The sequence below is a fragment of the Silene latifolia genome, chromosome Y (genome assembly GCF_048544455.1).
Source record: "Silene latifolia isolate original U9 population chromosome Y, ASM4854445v1, whole genome shotgun sequence".
Classification (NCBI taxonomy): domain Eukaryota; kingdom Viridiplantae; phylum Streptophyta; class Magnoliopsida; order Caryophyllales; family Caryophyllaceae; genus Silene; species Silene latifolia.
Genome location: NC_133538.1, coordinates 13655800 through 13676372, shown reverse-complemented (window position 1 = coordinate 13676372; position 20573 = coordinate 13655800). Strand labels below are relative to the sequence as shown.

Sequence of the window (20573 nt, the reverse complement as noted above, 5' to 3'; positions counted from 1 at the left end):
ATGAGAGGATATAGCTAAGGATCTAGTATTAGTGAGTTACGAAGACGTAACATGTGTCTTAAGAGGAGTAGGATGCGGCAAATAGCGTTTGAGGGTTGTGTATGTCGTAGTATAATTGGAAGTAGAGAGTTGGGTATAACGAATGGATTTGTATATATTGTGGTTGATAGTGTTAAAAGGCCATGGCTGGGCTTGTAGTAGTTCGATGTTTAGGAGTGGGAGAATATTTCGATAGTGTTGACAGTTGGATGATGATGTTATGAGTGTGAGTAAACTTCGAGGACAAAGTTCCTTTTAAGGGTGGTAGAATGTAACATTCCGTTTGATCTCTATGAGTGTCTTGATATTGGATTTGCTAGTGGATGATATGTTATGGAGCTAGCAGCGTTTGTGGACGGTAGTTGGTAGTGTATGAGGTTAGTGTCAAGAGAGATATAATGGAGTTGGTACGATATCGTGAGCCATGTTGTGGAGGTAGGAATAGTTGGTGGAGTTGGTGTTACGAGTTCATGTTTGGTAGGTTGGAGTTTTGTTTTGAGTTCTTAGTTGCGTTGTTGTGTCTTGATCGAGTTAGTATGTTTGTTTTTGAGTATGGGTTGAACTTCGGGGACGAAGTTCTTTTTAAGGAGAGAAGACTATAATACAACGGTTTTCTATGTCTATGGGTACTCTATCGAGTGGGGCTTACTCTGTCGAGTAAGTAGTTTTTGACGGAAAACAGTAGTCTGCCTGTAGGGTACTCGATCGAGTAAGGGGCACTCGATCAAGTACGTTAGTTACTCGATCGAGTAAGTGTGTTTTACGGGGTTGTTTTGACGGGTTTTGCTAATAACGCGAGTTTAATATAAAAGGTTTCCGTCAGTTTATTTCATCAGTTTTTAACCTTTCTAAACCTTTCAAAAGAAAAAGTAGTTATGTAGTTCTCTCTCGTCGCGTTGTTGGCAAATTCCCAAGACTAGGAGTGTCGGATCATCTTGTTCTTTACATCATAGTGTTCCTTGCGTCAAGGGTAAGATCCACATACCAATTTTATAGTATTTAGTTGACTTTGTTTAAACCCTAATTTTGGGAATTGGGGGTTTTTATGATTTGTTGGTGTTAGATTGTGATTATATGATTATGTGATAGGAGGAGGATTCGTAGAGGAGAGGTTTTGAGACAGCTGTTGAGATCGTCTGCTTGTGTTTGCATTCCAGGTAGGGTTTCCCTACTCAGTATTAGTCACATGATGTGTTGGTTGTGTTTTGTGATTGTTGAATATTATCATATGAGTATTGTGACGGTTGTTGGTTTTGATTGTTGATAGTAGTTGTGGTTGATTGTATCTGTCTGTGTTCTTCGAGGTGCGTCCCTGGCTGAGTGGAGTCACTTGCGGGAGTGGCTTCACGCCCATTATTCGCCTTCTATGGAACCCGCCACAAAAGGGATGTGCACATTAATGGATTTGGGTTTATCGCTCGACGGAGATGAGCGGGGCTTAGGTGGGAACGGCTGCGGTCCCCCACTGGCGGCGAGGAGTAACCTCTTGCGATGGGTACTCTGGCAGGGCTACACACTTTAGTGTGTAGTCAATATTGAGGAGTTGGTGATGGAGTTGGGGTTGATGTGACGATTGAGCTGTTTTGATTCTTGTCTTATTGTGATTGTATTGTGTGATTAGTACTGACCCCGTTTAATGTTTTAAAAACTGTTGTGATCCATTCGGGGATGGTGAGCAGTTATTGAGCAGGTTTGATATGATGCATATGGGCTAGCTGGGATGAGTCATCAATTGCAGTTAGAAGAGTTTTCCACTGTGTCAGACGGTGTCCTTTAGTTGTTCAGTTTTATTAGCAGACAGTTTTGGATTGGATGTATTTCATTTGACAGTTTTGGTTTGAGACATGTAATCACTTAAATTATATTTATTATTAAAGTACGTTTCGTTATTGTCTATTTGGTTATCATTGCCTCGGGTAACCGAGATGGTAGCATTCTCATGCCTTAAGTGGTCCTGGTAAGGCACTTGGAGTATGGGGGTGTTACAAAGTGTATGAGTACCATTGAACAAGTTTATGCCTTCCAGTCTTTCAAGCAAGGTACTCCATATTCTAACTTCTTCCCTGAAAGGATTCAGAATGCTTATGCTCAAGCCCCGCCGCAAAGTACTTATATAATTCCTCCAAGTCGTGGTAACCAACCACAAGGAAATTTGTTCGGCAAAATCAAGGAGGTTTTCAACAAATGCAACCTCCTCCTCAAGCTCTAAATAATGAGATGGGAGAGTTGAGAGCTCTCTTAGAACAAACTTTGTCAACGCAACAAAAGCAAACGGCTCAGATCTCCGAACTCATGGCTCACAACAAGATGTTGGATACTCAAGTTGCTCAAATAGCGGCTCAAAATCCTTCAAAACAGTCCGGTCTTCCTCCTCAAGGTAAACAAGCTCATGAGCAAGTTAATGCTATTTCTTTGAGGAGCGGTACTACTTATCAAAGTCCGGCCATGCCCATTTATGACCATGAAGTTCCCTACATGCATCCTAAGGGATTGGGTAATTTGGAGCTAAGTGACGATGAAAAAGAAATTGACGAAACTGAAACACGGGATATGAAGAAAAGCGAGAAAAGCAAAAAACACGGATCTGAAGAGCATCCTCGATCGAGTAGCACAAGGCTCAATCGAGGAACCAAGATACTCGATCGAGTTCACCCCGTGCTCAATCGAGGCACCCCCCTGACAGTGATTTTTCGCGTGTTTCAGCTACGACATTGGGCAAAAATAGGTGCCTCGATCGAGTCACTCCTGTAACTGACGATGATGCTTCCAAACATACTTCTACAGCAAAAGAAGCCGTGCTGATAAAAATTCAACTCCCTTTTCCTCAACGATTGCAGAAATCCAAACTTGAACAACAGTTTGGAAGGTTCATGGAGGTAGTAAAGAATCTTCAAGTGACAGTGCCATTTACTGAATTGGTAACTCAAGTGCCGGTTTAAGCTAAGTTTTTGAGAGAAACTTTGTCAAAGAAGCGGTCTTTTGATGAAGTGGAGACTGTCGCGTTCACTCATGAATGCTACGCCGCATTACAAGCCAATTCTCCACCTAAGCTTAAGGATCAAGGGAGTTTTTCTATTCTTTGTACTATAGGCCCTTTATCTATTGACAATGCTTTATGCGATTTAGGAGCGAGCGTCAGTGTCATGCCGTATAAAGTTTGCAATCAACTAAACATGACTAAGCTTAAATGTACTAACATGACTCTTCAATTGGCTGGCAGGTCTATTAAGCACCCTATGGGTATCGTAGAAGATGTACAAGTTAAAATAGGGAAATTTTTCATTCCATTCGACTTTGTAGTGACAGATATAGCTGAAGAATCTCTTGTTCCTATTATTCTAGGACGACCATTATTGCATACAGCAGAGGCGGTTATAGAGGTTAGGCATGGGGGTCTTACGTTCAATATTGGAGATGATACTATCACTTTTGGTCTTGACAAAACATCATGTCCTCCTGATTTAAAAGCTTCTTGTCATATGACACTAATGGAAAAAACCTCTATTGCGTCAGTTGTAAAAGGCCTTTTGCGTCGGTTTTTGACTGATGTATATCGAGGGGTCGTATTTGATATGCGTCTGTTGTGGAACCGACGCAAAAGGTTAACATTTGCGTCAGTTGTGTCTTAAAAACCGACGCAAAAAGGTGTCATTTGCGTCAGTTGTATTAGTAGAATTGACACAATAGACTCTTACAACCGACGCAAATAGTTGTTATTTGTGTCAGTTCTTCACATAACCGATGCATTTGCTTTTATTTTTTGCGTCAGTTCTACCAGAAAAAACTGATGCAATTGATATACTCCCTCCGTACCAGACCAAAGGTAACACTTACTATAAACGGATGTACCACACCAAAGGTAACATTCCTTATTTAGCCCACAATATTACCAAATTATCCTTATACCCATTTGATATTTACACAAAATATCATTACATACCCCACCTACTAACCCACAATTAAACCAACAATTACATTCCCCACCTATTTTTTCCGTCTTTACCCTTACTTTTTCCACATTTTCTTAAATACTCCACTTTTCCCTACGTTACCTTTGGTGTGGTACGGAGGGAGTATTGTTTAAGAACCATTTGCGCATTTGTCATCAGAAACGGATGCAGTTAATGTTTTTTTTATATACAAAAATTTGTTGCCGAAAATCTCATAAAACTAACAATTCGAATACAAAAGCTTGAAAACCTGCAACAAGAAATCCAACCAGCCACCAATACATCACATGTAAAGTAACATTAAATTTCATTCAACCCAACAACGTTCCAAATACAATCCAATGTATATAAAATCTCACAAACGTCTTAGTTACTAAGCTAATCTATACTAAATGATCTCTAAACATCTACTAGCCGAAGCTTCTCTAGCCAAATTCATATACATGGTCGGAAAATGAATGTGTGGACGTGATGTATTATGAAGATCAAGAATATAAAACCCTTGTTCACATACACCTCTTCAATGCACCGGGGATTGTTAGATGTTAAAGTTGACATCTCTTCCCATGTAATATCAATGCTTGCTTTGTGCAAACGTACACCATTAATTTTGAAGAGCCTCGACGTGAGAAATGTGCAAGGTCTTTGACGCCATCACCTTTTTCTTTAACCAAGTAATAACCTATGGGGAGATGGATTCAGCAAACAAGCAAGGGCATGTCAGTGTATGAAAAAATGGGAAGTCCCAGTTTCAAATTAAACTAATCTTGAAACCAAATTTGAATAAGTAAACAAGACTATAAAATGTAACAATCAGAATGAAAATTGAACTTGCAATAGGTTTAAAGTAAAACTAGAAAGATGCAACATGTCAGGCTTGTAGGAAGACAGCCATTACTTCAAAATTGAACAACTTGCATTTGCTGCAACCGCGATAAAAATTCCCAAGGAAATATTCAACAAAGCAGCTAATGGGCAAAATTATGCGATTGTTATATCTAGGACTATTTAATTATGTATATAGAAGTATAGAACTACAAAAATGTGCAAAATTTTCACATTAGTCCTAACAGCAGGAGCATCATATAAAAGAACCATTGATAAGCTACCGTCTGATTGAACTAGAAATTTTTCCCATAACACATTTAGATTGGTCCCCATGAATGTCCTATATGAATTAAATAAGAGTATTTGTTAGTAGAAGAACATCCCTCAAAACAATACCACTCACTAAGAGAACACTGTAGAAACATGGGAGGTAATTTAACTACCTATAGTACAAACGTAAAGGCTGAAACCTAAGCCAGTTTGTCAGCTGAAACAATTCTAGTACTGAATATGATATCAACAAGAAAGAGAGCAAGTGATATCGTAGACTCTTAGTCCTTCATAATCTAGAGAGGGTATAAATACAACACACTGATGAAGGCGAAATTTAAATTGACATAGTAGTCGATAGACACTCAACGGCTCTACTCGTCGGATGTAAACACCACACACACATCTAATGATAAGGATAGACCATCACATATTCATTTAACTGATGTCATTCAACAATCAACTAAGCGTATCCTTGAATGTCCATACACAACACAATTCACATGAACGTTTGAAACTTAAAATTGTACTCAATATGCAAAGCAATTGGCATAAAGCTAGCTAGAGAGAAGGAGAGTAACCTGTAATCCGTCAAACCAAGGTGCAAATGAAGATGACAGTTTTGTATTTAACTTGCACCACCATCCTTTAAAAGATGTCCTCCATACCGCAAAAAAAAAAAAATCATGAGCTCACTCCCACACTCATGACTGTCTCCAACAAAATTAACAAAGCAAAAGGATCATTTAAGATACAGGTCCGTACCTTGTGATTAAGTAGCATCCACCATCAGTTTGAACAAAGCAGAACCTCCATGGTGGCAACCAGGCATCTTCCATGCCATGTTTTCTAGCTCATCCTGGCATTCAAAATTTACATTTCAAAACCTCCATACTAAACTATCAGAGAAAACCATTTCAGAAAGCCGTCAAAATGTTTTGAAAATATTATATAACTAGCCCATACTAAAAACAATAATTACGGCGAAAGCATAATTTTGGGCAAAATAAAACAAATTAAGAAACTCACATCAAGAGCCATTTGGGTAATAATATCAGCAAAAAAGAAGCTAATTCATCATTCGAAGTAACATCTGAAAACTCAACCACATCCAACGCCGCTTTACACTGCTGCATCGACAAGCTTCCATTAACCTTAACTATTTTATTATCATCAAATAAATGAATCTGGTATTTAATTGAAACAATTGAAATCTGAATATAAAAAATTACCAGCAAATTTGAAGGAGCAGCCACACATGGATGGGGTGGGGGTTATCGTCAAATGGCCTAGATAGCCGATGGCAGGATTTAACAAATGGCCATAAAAACCTTTGGACGGTGCGAGCAATACTCAATATGTACTTTCCTCTTACTGTACTAACCTTGGTGTATTGGGAAGTCTCGTACCCCAGAAAATAAAGAATCAAACCAATAATCACACCTACAATAGCAAAGTACAACCGACCATATGAAAGAAGGAACTGATAACGATGTCGCTCCAAGGAACATAATGTATTTAACTTGCAACTTGTTTAGGAAATTCAGTTAAAAATAAGTTCAGATAAACTAATAAGTTGAAGAGTACAGAGCGCCACTCTTTAATTTGTCGAGTTAATGCTTTCATGTACTTCTGCTACTGCTACTAGTCATATGAAAGGAAGGACTTTGGTAAAGGTTAGATGGACCAACTTATTTGTGAAATAAGATAAAATTACGAGATGAATGAATGAGATTTCTCGAAATTATGAGATAACCCATATAACACAATATCAGTTCACAACAAGTTTTACCCAAAATCAATAAACCCCAATTATAGGAAATGTTATCAACATTAATCTACCAAAAACAAACACAAGAAGTGTCATGTATTCAGTAGTGATGAAAGGGTCGTTGACAGCGACAAGCTCACAGTCATCCCTCTGATGGATAACTCTAGCGACCAAATGACCAAACCTTTCAAATCCTACATAAAAATAACAAAAGCTCCTTAATTAACTACCAAACATTTCCTAACACGAGAAGTAACAAATACGAAGGATATCTCAACAAATAAGAAGGATATCTCGACAAATAAGAACACACAAAACAGGCCAAGATCATTTTCAGCACCATTTGTCTATACAGTTTAAACCTTCAATAGGTCTTGGTATAGACGGGTGGGGCGAACAGACGGGTAAAGACCTCTAATAAAATAGGTAGGGGAGACAAGGTGGGGCACTCCCATGTGCTTCCCACTTTATGGTAAATGGATACTTTGTGAGAGGAAATGATATCCGTCTATACGTATAGACGGATAGTGTCCGTCTATAATGAGAATTTGTGTTAAAGCTTAGGCATATATAAAGGATATCTCAACAAATAATAACACACAAAACAGGCCAAGATGTACAAGAATTAGCCTATGCCTAAGCTTTAAGCCGACAACCCTCGGGCGCCTATAACATTTTTCAAAAAAAAGGCAATATGATAAAGAGAAGCATCTGACAGTACCTATAAATCTACCTAACAAGCCGCCTTGCTTGTATTTGCTGCAATTTCTCTTGTGCATTTTATCGAACACTTAGTGTTTTGTAGAGAACCCGAATTTCAGCTGCAACCACCGCCTGAGAGGAATCGGGGGAAATGAGAGAAACGATGAAGTATAAAAAAATTGAAGGGTCTAAAGAAAAGATTTGTGAGAGATTGATTAATGGAGGCTGAAAATGAGGAATTCGGGAAATGGATATACAGAATGTGAACTCTGAATTAGGGATAGAAATATAGACATAATTATATCTGGAAAAAAATCTGAAAAAACCCTAGATATTAAATCTGAAATGGATAGACCACCAATCGTACTATCAACAAAATCTCCATTGAACAACCAATTGTTAAGAAAACCCTAGATACTAAATACCAATTGGAATCAAAATCTGGAAAACAAAAATCACAAGGAACCTGTGGTGGCAAACGAGCGTTGAGTGGTTGAGAGGCCAGTCATGGGAGATCGATGAAGCTGAAGTCTAAAGCTAGAAGAAGCTAAGCTGCCGAAGGGATATGGAATAAATAAGTTACCCGAGAAGTAACAGCAGGGAACCGTGGTGGTGGTGGTGGTGCGATAGGAGCAGTAAGGGACAGTGGTAGTGGTGGTGGTGGTGGTGGTGGGACGATCGAGAAGTAGCAAAAATAAGGTTTGGTGATGAAAGTAATAGGCCAAGCTTTGAGATAAAGGATGTATGCCAGTATCATTGTATACTTCGTATGACTTTGGGTGTTTTTTTTATTTTTTTTATTAAATATCAATTGCATCAGTTTTAATTATAAATGACGCAAAAACAGATTATCAAATACTCCCTCCATACCACACCAATGGTAACATGCACCCACTTTTTGTGAGGAGAAAAGTGGGTCCATGTTACCATTGGTGTGGTATGGAGGGAGTATATCGGTTAAAGAACACAACTGATGTATTTGATCAAATACGTCAGTTTTGCACATAACCGACGCAACTATTACGTCAGTTTATTTATAGAACTGACGCAAATAGCTTAACTAAAGGGCTAAAAATGCTTCCTGCCAAAAGTAATTACTTTTTGCGTCATGTTTTGTAGAACCGACGTAATTCAATAGACGCAATATAGGGCTTTTTTCTACTAATGTGATTAATGCTCTTGATCCTATTTTTGATGATTCCCTTGCTTTATGTTTTGACAGGAATCCACCTGACGCCCCTGTTGTTGCGTCATATCCATGGAGCAAGGAAGTTGATGATGAGAGAGAGAAATTGATATATGGAGATGAACCTCCTCCTGAGACAATTTATCACTATGATGAGAATGTTAACATAGAAGCCGAGTTGGATGCTTTGGAAGCTGATATTTTCATAGAGGAGCCAGTCAAAGTTTTTGCTGAAGCTCCTATGATGGATGAAGCGCCTTATCTCCTTCCTCAAGAAAATGACATGAAAGGCGATGAACATACTTGCTCATATTTTACATTAGACTTTGAGTTTGATGAGCCATAACATTTTTAATTGCTTTTATTCTTTGCTTGGACTATTTATTGGTCCTACTTATGTTTGTGTGTAGCACATGCGCTACTTTTTTATTTACTGTTACGAGCTTTAAGTTGTATTGATTATGATTTGTGTGCGCATTTGTTCTAAATGCAGAAAATTTGCTCTCCAGATGGTTCCTCGATCGAGTGCTGGCAGGCTCGATCGAGTAACCTTGCTCGTTGGGTTAGATACGTAGCCAGACGATGATAGGAAATAGAGCGGTTGATATTTTCCCCTATTTTTGCAGCTGGTTTGGGGGAATTTCTATGCTCTTACCCTGTATTCTCTTCCCTTGTACCTTCTTTTATTGTATTATCTATTTCTTTTCCATTCCTTTTGTTAGTTGTGTCCTTTAGGTTGCTAGAAATTTTTGTGTGATTGCAATGCTCTAGGCGTCACAATGAGAACACTGTGACATTTAGGTTTGGAGGAGGAGTCTTTAATTATATTGTGTGATTTAATTATGTTGTGTGCTTCTATATCAAAAATCCGAAAAAATTAAAAAAATTCAAAATACAAAAACATTTTTTTACTTTGTTTTAGGTCGAGTCTTGGTAAATTAAATAACAATGATGTTAAATTGCATTGTTTTTGCATTTGAATCCCATATAGTTATCCAAGTACTTTGTTTTGACCTGTTATTCATGAAGACAAAGCTCATAATTCAAGTCTTAACCGTATTGACATGCCTTATATTGATTAGATTTGACACAATTGTGTTGGTAAACTACTTTAATTCTGAGGTCTATAGAGCTTCCAAGGCCAGGAACATCAATAAACTGGTCTCATTGTCAATTAGGCTTGAGTGTGGTTTCTCCTTGTGGAATATGTAATATCAAACTGTATAAGTGTGACATTGATTTCTTGATACTTTTATTGATTTCTTGATACTGCAGCCCCCGAAAGGGGTGGCTTACATTGTACATGTGGTGGTGCGGGAATGCATGGGCCCGGGGGAATTCAACCCCCTCGTCATCAAAAAAAAAAAACAATTAACTGGCCTCCCTGTAGATTCGACCCTTTGTTACCACTAGCTACCAGCTAGTAGTAATTTAGGATTTATTTTGATAGGCCAACGACTGAAAATAACCTTATCAAATTTGGCGCCGTTGCCGGAGAGGCAACAAATTTTCTGTTTACTTTTGTCTTTTGTCTCAGGGAGCGTTAGTTCCTTGAGACAATTTGATCTTTTCTTGTTGTTTTCGTGTATGCCCAGGTCTAACAGGTTAGAGATTATACCTTTTGATCCCGAGCCAGAAAAGACTTTTCGGTATAGGCGAAAATTTCAAAGAGAAGTAAGTCAGGTGGAAGAGTTGAGTACACTTGACTATGAGCGGTATACTTTCGCAGAAGATTCGTCCTTTGAAGAGGACACTCTTATTTCTGCACCACTTACTCCTACAACATCAAACATGCCGACCTTGGCAAGTCACTCCGAACCCACGGTTGATTCTATTCCTAAAGGCTTCGTGCTGTTTCTCAGACTAAGAAAAGATGAGAATATCGTCGATGAAGACTACGACACACTTATTCAAGAACTCACTAAAAGTTCGGTTCATTTGGTCCATGAAGATAGCGGCAGCATTGGTCAAACCAACGGGCATCACCTTAAACTTCGAAATGTTCATATCTCGTGCTAAAGGCGGTCTTAGGGATATCGGACTCACGGACGGGAATTTGATGATAACCGGATCTCAAATCAATCTTGGAAAAAGTAGAAGCACCTTTGAGTTGATCAAACAAATCTTCAATTCTTGGTAGAGAGTACTTGTTCTTGATAGTAACACGGTTAAGCTCACGATAGTCGATAAAAAGCGTCATGGATCCATCTTTCTTCTTCACAAAGAACGGGAGCACCCCAAGACGAGGCACTAGATCGAATAAATCCTTTCTCAATCATCTCATCAAGTTGCTTTCTCAACTTCTTTAGTTCGGTTGGCGCCATACGGTAGGCAGCTTTAGCAATCGGTCCGGTTCCGGGAACAAGGTTGATAGAAAACTCTACATCACGCTCGAGAGGTATCCCAGGCAACTCATCGGAAATACATCGGCAAATTCACAAACCACAGTCACTTCTTCAAGTTTTGGCAAAGAAGAAGAGGTAGAAGTCACAACACACAAAAAGACTTGGTAACATTTCCTCTCCATACTCACCAACTTCAAAGCGGAAATCAACTTCACACCTACTTAGGAACGGACTCCCTTATAGGATACACGGGTGCCTAACGGGCTCTTGAGGCGAATCTTTTGATCTCTACACTCGAATGTTGCATCGTATTTGTTAGAAATCTATATCTCATTACTAAACATATTCATATATGTTACATTTTAATTTAGTCATAAAATTAAATACAAATCTTATGCATGCAAACTAAAATAGATAAGTGAAGAAGTCGTTTTCCTTACTATAATTACGGATTAAAAGGGCACCAACAAGATCTCCTTCTTGTTAGTTCTTGAGCATTACAAATAATGGATGAACAAAGATTCAAGTATAGAATCTCTCCCAAAAGTGAATACCCAAGGAAACCTCTCAATAACAAATGTTATTATGATCTAGTAATAATAAAAGTCTAACTTAAAAATTGACACAAAATATTAATTTGTCTCTCTACTATTTCGGTGGATAGGAGGAACTATTTGGAGTTTATTTCTCTAGAATTTTCACAAATTGTAGAGAGCATGCATTTTTCTTACACTAGAAAAATTATATGTAAAATGATGAATGAAAAATTGAAAAGAAAAACTCTTTTCTTTTCCCCTATGGTGGTCGAAATTATTGGCCTTGGGTAGCATGCCCAATGCCTGCTTTTATTTTTGCTCTTCTCAAAAGCTTTTAGGGTTGCATAGCTAGAAATTAGGCTTTAATAATTATGTTTTCTCTTATTAAAATAATCAACATAATTTTTCCACTAATACTCCCTCCAATTTTTGGTACATACAAAATAAAATGGAAGGTCCATTTTATTTTGTCATTTGTCAATTGTGACATATGTGACATGTTACTTGACATGTGAATTTGTAATGTATTTTTAACATATTAAAAATCAACATACTCATAAAATATGTCATTTACGAAATCGACTAGTAATCCGTAATTACTTGTACCAAAACGGTTTATCAAATTATAAATTACGTCTTGTATTTATAATAAATTATTCATTCACTTTCAATTCCAAATTGTTTCGTAAATAATAATTTTATCTAAGTAATAAAAGAATTCAATTACTTAGACCGTATCTAATATAATCGAATTACAATAAGACACGTTAATTTTACTCACAAAATCATCCGTCAATTTTTAAGCAATTTAATTAACTCGTATCGGCATACGATTAATTAAATAATCAATTACGAGTATTTCCCTATAGGTATGACCTAATAAGGGGATCAACTGATCACCACCGTCGCACGACAGTAATGTCAAACTCTAGTCAGCCAATCATTACCGATATGTGTGGACCAGTTGACTGTAAAATATTACATCCCACATATATTCTTAAAATGAGATTTAAACATGTGATCATTATGATCAATAGTTGTGATCGCATTATTGTCGGAGGACACATATTCCAACAGTATTTAGACAAACAATCCATACCCAAAATTACATCGAATTCCTCAAAGGGAAAATGAAGTAAGTTAGCGGGGAAAATAGTTCCCGAAATTAAGATAGGGACATCAGAAAAAGAGTAGGAACATGAAATGATTTATCCGGATGGTAAGGATATAGGGATATACTCACTAGATATAGGCTCAATGGCTAGCTTTCCCGAAAACTTGGAAGATATAAAAGATAAAGATGCGCCGGTGTCGAAAAGAATAAGGCTGTAGATACCCAGTATCTGCTGAGACTCCAACAAACACCCGATGATTATCGGACTACAACATGTTTTGGGGTCGCAGCGTTTGATCGACAGTTTTTGTACAACTTTACGTCGGAAAACTTAAAACAATTTCAAAAACAAAACATTTCAAAACATTTCAAAAATACCTGGAGTGTTTAATGCACGACAACGGGGTCGCGATGACACTAACTAGAGTCAAATCCGACACCGGACCAAAAACCGACTCAAAAATTCGAATCCCGACTCTAACAACGAGTCAAACCAAGTCAACCACAAAAACAAAATATCTGCAAGCCTTCTATGCTAAGTTTTCCTGGATTCATGAATGGTCAAGTACCAAACATGTGACTACAAAACCTAGGATAGAACAAATCATGATTGCGTTTGTTGTGAAAGCGACAACACAACTCAAAGACCCGCGGCATGGCTCGCGCCTCTTTGAGCAGCCCAGGTGGCCACGTCGCTCAAAACTCACACAACCACTCATTCTCCTATAAATACCCCTCAAATGCCACCCATTTGAGACTTACGCGAGTGTCCGCCCCCTCTTTTCTCCCTTAAAATTCTCGACTCGACTTCTAAAGTCACAATCCGACGCGTGTTTACGACCTACCGATCGTAAACACGAGCCTTACACATTGTTTGGTACCGTCATCGTGCATTAAATCACTTGTCCGACCACTTTGACCACTACAGCATCACTAAACTTTTAAAACACTCTTTTACTTACCAAAACGGTTTTAAACCGAGTTTTTTCCAATCAAACGAGTTGTTACACTTACGTCGGTCACTCGCCATAACCAAACATGTAAGTATGAGGGTGTAAAAATCCTCTTTCATTATGTTTTCATTTGTTTCATGACTTTAACATGCTAAAACATGCATAACATGAACCAAAACATGGAATAAACGAGCCAAAACTGATTTTTGGTCTGAGGAAGAAGCCCCTTAGGTCGCCAACAGGCTCGCGCCTAAATAGGGTGCTCAGACCAGAGATCAACCGTGTTTGTTCTCGTCATTTCCCTTAATCCATTTTTCACATTTGTAATCGGTTTTTACCATTTCAAGTATTTTCGAAACCTTTTGTTTCATTTCACATGTTTTAACCATAAAGCATTTTTCACCCTTGGTTCTTCATACCATGACGATTAAATCTGTGTTTCGGTGATAATATTTGGTTAATGACATTTAAGAGGTATTTTAAAGCCTTTTATTTCCTTTCTTTACATTTTTCAAACAAACATATTAATCACCAACACAAAGTCATCCTTGGTTATACATACCATGCCGGATTTTAACCTGGGTACGATGATGAGTACCGACTAATTACATTCAAAATGGACTTAAAACAATTAGTCCATAATCATTTTCAAAACTATTCATGTCAAGCTTGTCAAACCGAACCCGACACCGAATATTATCAAATAATGATGATTATTCGAGTCTAGTTCTTCAAATCGACAAATGCGGTCCAAACGACCCTTTCAAATCAAACTGGGTTCAAATACCCATTTATAACACGTTTCATAACGTTTTCTAAATAGTCAGAGCACGGCATACAACCGTTGGCTAACCCGCGCCTCAAGCAGGCCTTTTCTTTCTCATTTTGAAAACCAGAGGGAGGCCCCTTACACCGCCGGCTGGCTCGCGCCTCTTATAGCCGTCTGGTACAGGGCCTATTCCTTTCCAGCATTAGTCTAGGACGATCCCGACTCCGGTTAACCCGGATATAGAACGGATCAGATGACTATTCAATTATTTAAAACCATATTTGCAAAATGCCTTACTAAGACAAATGGATCATGTTATGCACCCTAAACCTAATTCGGTAAATGGATGTTTAATTTCCGTCTTGCATGCAAATCAATCATTAATCCAACTCGACATCTTATACTTGATACTTGGATTAAATCAACCGACTTAGAAAGCTCTCACATGTTAGGTTTAAATCATTGGATGCGCATTCATGCATTTAAACCGTTTTATCAACATCTGTATTCAACCAACCAAGATCGATCAGTAGAGGCTGCTAAACGCGGGCGGGATTGGGTGTCTGATTAAAGGGCTTCCCAATACGTACCTTCACCTCTTACTCATAAACTTTGGATAGTGGACGACCTTATCCAGGGCGTACGAGAGTCATTCCAGAGATAGGATGCTAAAGAGGGACGATTTCCTTATCTTTAGTACCTATGTCAAACGCTGCTTTGTGCTTCGATTTGACCGAGGTATAAAGTGGAATTCGAACGGGTTCCAGGCATCCCACAAATGCTTGGTGGCGACTCCGAACATCTCTAATCGTTTTGAGACCCTTACCGAGAGGAAACCGACCGATCTAAAACGATCCGGTCGAAGGCATCTTTACGCCGCCGAGCGTGGCTTTCAAAAAGACCGCTGTATGTCCACAGATCGGCTGGGCTTGCAGGTGGACCATGTCCACAGATTGGCGACTCCGCTGGGGAAAACTAGGACACTTACGTCTTTGTGATCCCTAGATGGTGAGACTCGAACGAGGTCTTGGTTGGAATGCATTAATTGATATTACGGTCACGGTCGAGTTCCTTGTCCGGGCCCACAACCTAACCCTTTTCGACCAATTGGCTCGTCCCGTCGGCGTGAGTTTTCTCATCCCCGCGTTTCGAATCCCGATTGAGTCAAGCATACCATTGACGTTACACATTTCTGTTTCGTCAAAGAGCTTTCATCACTTTCGAGCACGAAGCTAGGGCACCCTCCTTACACATTTTGTTTGGATTGGTATCCCTCTCGCAAATTGGGGTTTGATTGCTTGGTGTGTAACCCACCCTTTTAATCCAAAACCTGTGTCAGCATGATGCATAATATAATGAAACTGTGAGTGCTTATGTGCTATTTGATCATAAGTCTTTCCGTGTCATTTCAAACTTTCAAAACACCTTTTTGCGCCGTTATAATGGCCATTTCAAACCTCGGTCTTTCGCCGTCCGATGCACGCCTTTCTAGGCCGTCGTAATGACGATTTTTCAAACTTGGTTTTGTATAACCATTTCAACACGCCTTTCTAGGCCGTCGTAATGACGATTTTCAAACTTGGTTTTGTATAACCATTTCAACACGCCTTTCTAGGCTGTCATAATGATGATTTTCAAACCCGATTTTGTATAACCATTTCAAATCACCTTTTTACGCCGTTATAATCGCCGCGTCTAGACACGGATTTTAACCCGTTTCGCGTCGACAATGGCTCTTTCAAAACCAGAGAAAAGCACACACCCTTTTCTCGAGACACTTTCGGGATCCCGAGGACCATGCACCGTCCCCGAGACCTCTTCAAACATTTCAAACTCGATTTTCAAAACATGCAATTTTGAATTTCAAAACCGTCTTGGGAAACAATACACCGTTTTCCGAGCCGACTCAAACTCAAACCGTCTTTTGCAAATAAACTTAAGACAACCCTTTTCAACTGATCGACTTGCGGAGATCTCTATCTTCGGAAGCCGCCCATCAAAGCGACAAATGAATCTTTTTGAAAATTTCTATTTTTGAAAACTTCAGTCCACCATTCCAATTCTGCCTCATGTCTATCGAGTCAAAGCAAACGTACTTATGGGTCTTTACTTATGAGTCGTCTCACCACGAGACCCGTCCAATGGCGTCACGCCGTCATGATTGGACTTCTGTCAAAGGTTCGGTCAAACACCGTCACATTATAAATCGAGTCAGCAATGAGGGACCACACACGGTCGCCCCGTCTTGTTGAGTCGGTCTTGGTCTCGTCATCTGTGTTGTCTGCGTTCAGTCTTGGAACCGTGTCGGATTAAGTTGTAATGTGAGCCGTTTTTCTGCCTCAGAGCCATGGCCCCGTCTTCAACTTTGTCTGTCAACCACAACAACAATGATAACAACAGAGATGTCACAACTGATCAGCTAGCCAGCCTGCTTACCGCTCTTAAGGTCACCCTGGATCGCGTCGAGACTCGTATCGACGCCCTGGAGAACAAGGAAATTGGGGAACATAATACCCCACCTCTAACTGAGACTGAAAAGAGGCTGAAACTCTTGGAAGAACAACTCCTAGCCCGGGGTAACAACATCCACCTTGAAAATAACCGAAGGTTCGAACCTGTTGGGGACCAGTTACCTGACAACTTCACCGTGACTGATGTGCCTAAGTTCAAGGGAGTAGAGGACCCACTCAACCACATCCGTGCTTTCAAAGACTACATGGCCATTAAGGGGGTCAAACAGGAACTTTTTACCAGGATCTTCCCATCCTCTTTTGAGCCGATTCCTCGCCAATGGTACTACTCCTTGGACCCGAAAAACCTTACCACCTGGGATGAGATCGCAGTTGAGTTTGCCAAACAGTATGCCGACAATGTCGAGATCCAGGCCAACACCCGTACTCTCGAGGTGTTAACCCAAAACGACAAGGAAGGATTCACTGAGTTCCTAACCCGTTGGAGGAGGGTGAGTACTCAGTTGGTCAGTAAGCCGAGTGAGTCAACTCTGGTGGAAAAATTTGTCAACAACCTCCGCCCGGTTTAGCCAACCTACTGAGGTATCAGAATATCAAAACTTTTCACGATCTGCAGATTTTGGGGACACGTATTGAGGACGACCTCCGAAAGGGTGTCTTAGAAAAGACCACTGGCAGGGGTTATCAAGGATCCACCTCAACCGAATCTCGCCCTTACGGTCAGACAAACAAGATTGATGAGGTTAACCTCGTCGAACCATCTGCCAAGAAAATTGAACGCCCCCATAGAGTGTTCACCAACATAGGGTCAACTTATGCAAGTGCCATGAAAAGGCTCATGGACCAAGGGAAGCTACAACCGATCGGGCCCACCCCGGACCCGGCCGACGCCAAGAAATCCCGATTTTGGAACCCCAATGCCTACTACCAGTATCATCGAGGGAAAGGGCATGATACCGAAAATTGCTTCAAACTCAAGCACCTCATTCAAGACATGATTGAGAAGGGAGATTTGCCTATACCCCCACAAACTAAGCCAAACAACAAGACGAATCCTCTGGGAATTCACGCCATCTCTGACGATGAGCCGACCCTAGACTGCTCTCATCTCATCTTGCCAATTGACGACGAGGTGAATGTTCTGGAAAAGGATCCTTTAGACGGAGTGTTTGTGTTCAGTGCTGCCACTATGCTCACTATGTTTCAGCAAGTTGAGGAGGCCATTTCCAGCCTTTCTGAGAGAATCACCCGACTCAACGACGCCTACCGTCGGCTCATCTTCAATCCCCCGGCACCACGTCCAAGGGAAAATTCCCCAAGCATTCAAAACTACCCACCCCAGGATGGATTGCTCTCGCGACCATTCTGGCATAGACCCCACGAAAAACACCTTCAAAATAACCACCTTCACGAGAATTACCCTCAAAATAACTACCCTCAAAATAACTACGCTCACAAAAATCGCCCTCACAAAAATATCCCCCACAAGAACTACCCACCGAGGAATACTCCTCCAAGGTATCCTCGAGACCCTGAAATTAACGGCATATGGCGGGATGATGTTGAGGATGTCTATGTCATCCCGGGGAAGGAAAAGCGGACGAAGGATATCGGACATCTCACCCGGTCCGGTCGCCCCTATCAAAATCCGAACAACCCAACGGTCGTTCCAACAACGAATGACCAAATCGTCCCAGAGGTGGACACTCAACCAAAGGCTCCCGAGAACTCAATCCTGAAACAGCTCCAGAAAGCAAAAGCCGAGATCTCAATTTGGCAGTTGATCGCAACGTCTTTTGAGCACCGACAGGCCTTCCTGCAGGCCTTGGGGAAATTAACCGTGCCCTCCACCTCTTCCCTAGAAGAAATAGTGGCACACATGACGAGAGACGCCCCTGATCTGAGTAACCCGGTCGTCTTCTCCGACGAGGATATCCCCCTGTTCGAAGCCAATCATAACCTGGCCCTGTATATCACCGTACAATGCCTCCAGAAAAATATACAGATGGTCCTCGTGGATGACGGCTCCGCCGTGAATGTCATTCCTATCAAAACTGCCCACGGGCTGGGTATTAAGGAATCTGATTTAATCCCAACAAATCAAGGAGTACGCGCCTACGACGGCACTCGTCGCAAGGTCGCTGGGCTAGTCACTTTGACCATCGCAACCGGGCCATTAGAAAGACAAACCAGTTTTCAAGTGGTCGACATCGACGCATCCTTCAACATGCTCCGGGGACGTCCCTGGATTCACGCCGTCAAAGCGGTCACCTCAACGCTCCACCAAAAGATCAGGGTCCTCTTCAACGGGAAAACAATCAGGATCCCCGCTTCCCCAATCAAAGCAGTTATGAGAAGAGGGGTAGCCTCCCAAGCCATTGAGGAGGACGACAATGAAATGTGGGGTTTCCAGGCTGTAAACGCCATAATTTATGAATTGGCAACCTCTGGTGGCGACCCGTTCACCAACCTCATGATCAACCGTATCATGATGCGTCAGGGTTATTTCCCGGGTTTGCCGCTCAATCCACTAAAGGACCCTTTGTCTCCCTTGAAACAGGCTAAGGTCCCCAACATTCCCTTTGGGCTGGGATAGAAACCTACTGATGAAGATATCCAGGAGATGAACCTCCTAGTCCGAAAACGCAAGAAGCACGGAGTCATACTCCGTCCATACCACCTAACCCTCAACGGATACTTCGTCCCTGAGGGAGAGTCTGAACTCTACCACGGCTTTCCGGAGCCAATCTATGACTCTGTGGCAAGGGCTAGATACCCGGGAGTGGAAGTCTTCCAGGACTGCTACTTTATCCCCGACAACATCGAAGCTGCATCAACCGAGTCCAAACCGTCACCATACCTCGACGGACAAGCTGTCACACTACTCTTTGGGGAAGATAACGTTAAACGCCTCGACTCTGAGGACATCATCAACATCACCCTGAAAGACAATCAGTTTGATCCAACCGCCTTAATCTCCGATACTGACCCGGAGAAAGCCACCCAGGGCTGGAGGGAGACCATCAAGTGGACCGATCGCCAAGGCCGCATTCTCAAGATCACAACTGGAGAAGGCCCTATGTTTAAGAAGGAAAGTGAAGAAGGATCTGAGTCTGAGTCTGAGTCGGATTCAGAGTCTGTCACAGCTCCTAACACTTCGGAAGTCCCAGTCAAGGTCCCCTTCCCACTATTTTATCACAAAGTCGTGGCTGATTCAGAGGTTGAGTCTACTAAGGTCACCCCCACTCCCATGAAAGGTGACAACCTGGAGCCTGTTCCAGGGGCCACTTCTTCTGTCGTGTCGCCTCTGACTGAGCAAGAGATGTCTGTCCTCTCCGAGCTTTTCGCTCGTGTCAACTTAATGAACGCTAAGTTTGCGTATGGCTCGTCTCAATTTAACTACAATGCGATTCTGAATGATTATGAGGAATTTGACTTGAGTAACTACCCACCTCACTTGGCCAAAGAACTTAACAAACGGGAAACCAGAACCCCCATCATTGAGGAAACCGAGCCTATTAACGTAGGAACCGACAATACACCTCAAGAACTTAGTATAGGGACAACCGTGGACCCCTCGGAAAGACAACAGTTCATTGACCTCCTCCACGAATACAAGGACGTGTTCGCCTGGTCTTA

At 41.0% G+C, this 20573-nt stretch overlaps 1 protein-coding gene and 1 long non-coding RNA gene across 2 annotated transcripts; one reads left to right on the top strand and one right to left on the bottom strand.

Moving 5' to 3' along the window:
* The first annotated feature begins 3236 nt into the window (after window positions 1-3236).
* LOC141627619 (uncharacterized) lies at window positions 3237-3668 on the top strand. Its single transcript, XM_074440853.1, has one exon. It carries the CDS (start codon window positions 3237-3239, stop codon window positions 3666-3668), a length of 432 nt encoding a protein of 143 aa, XP_074296954.1.
* Window positions 3669-4275: 607 nt separating this feature from the next.
* On the bottom strand, window positions 4276-8290 carry LOC141626275 (uncharacterized). Its single transcript, XR_012535876.1, has 7 exons — window positions 8027-8290; window positions 7580-7692; window positions 6320-6530; window positions 6117-6217; window positions 5853-5946; window positions 5669-5747; window positions 4276-4671 (listed from the first exon to the last, which is right to left on the bottom strand). It is a non-coding gene; the product is annotated as an uncharacterized LOC141626275 (long non-coding RNA).
* Between the last annotated feature and the right edge of the window lie 12283 nt (window positions 8291-20573).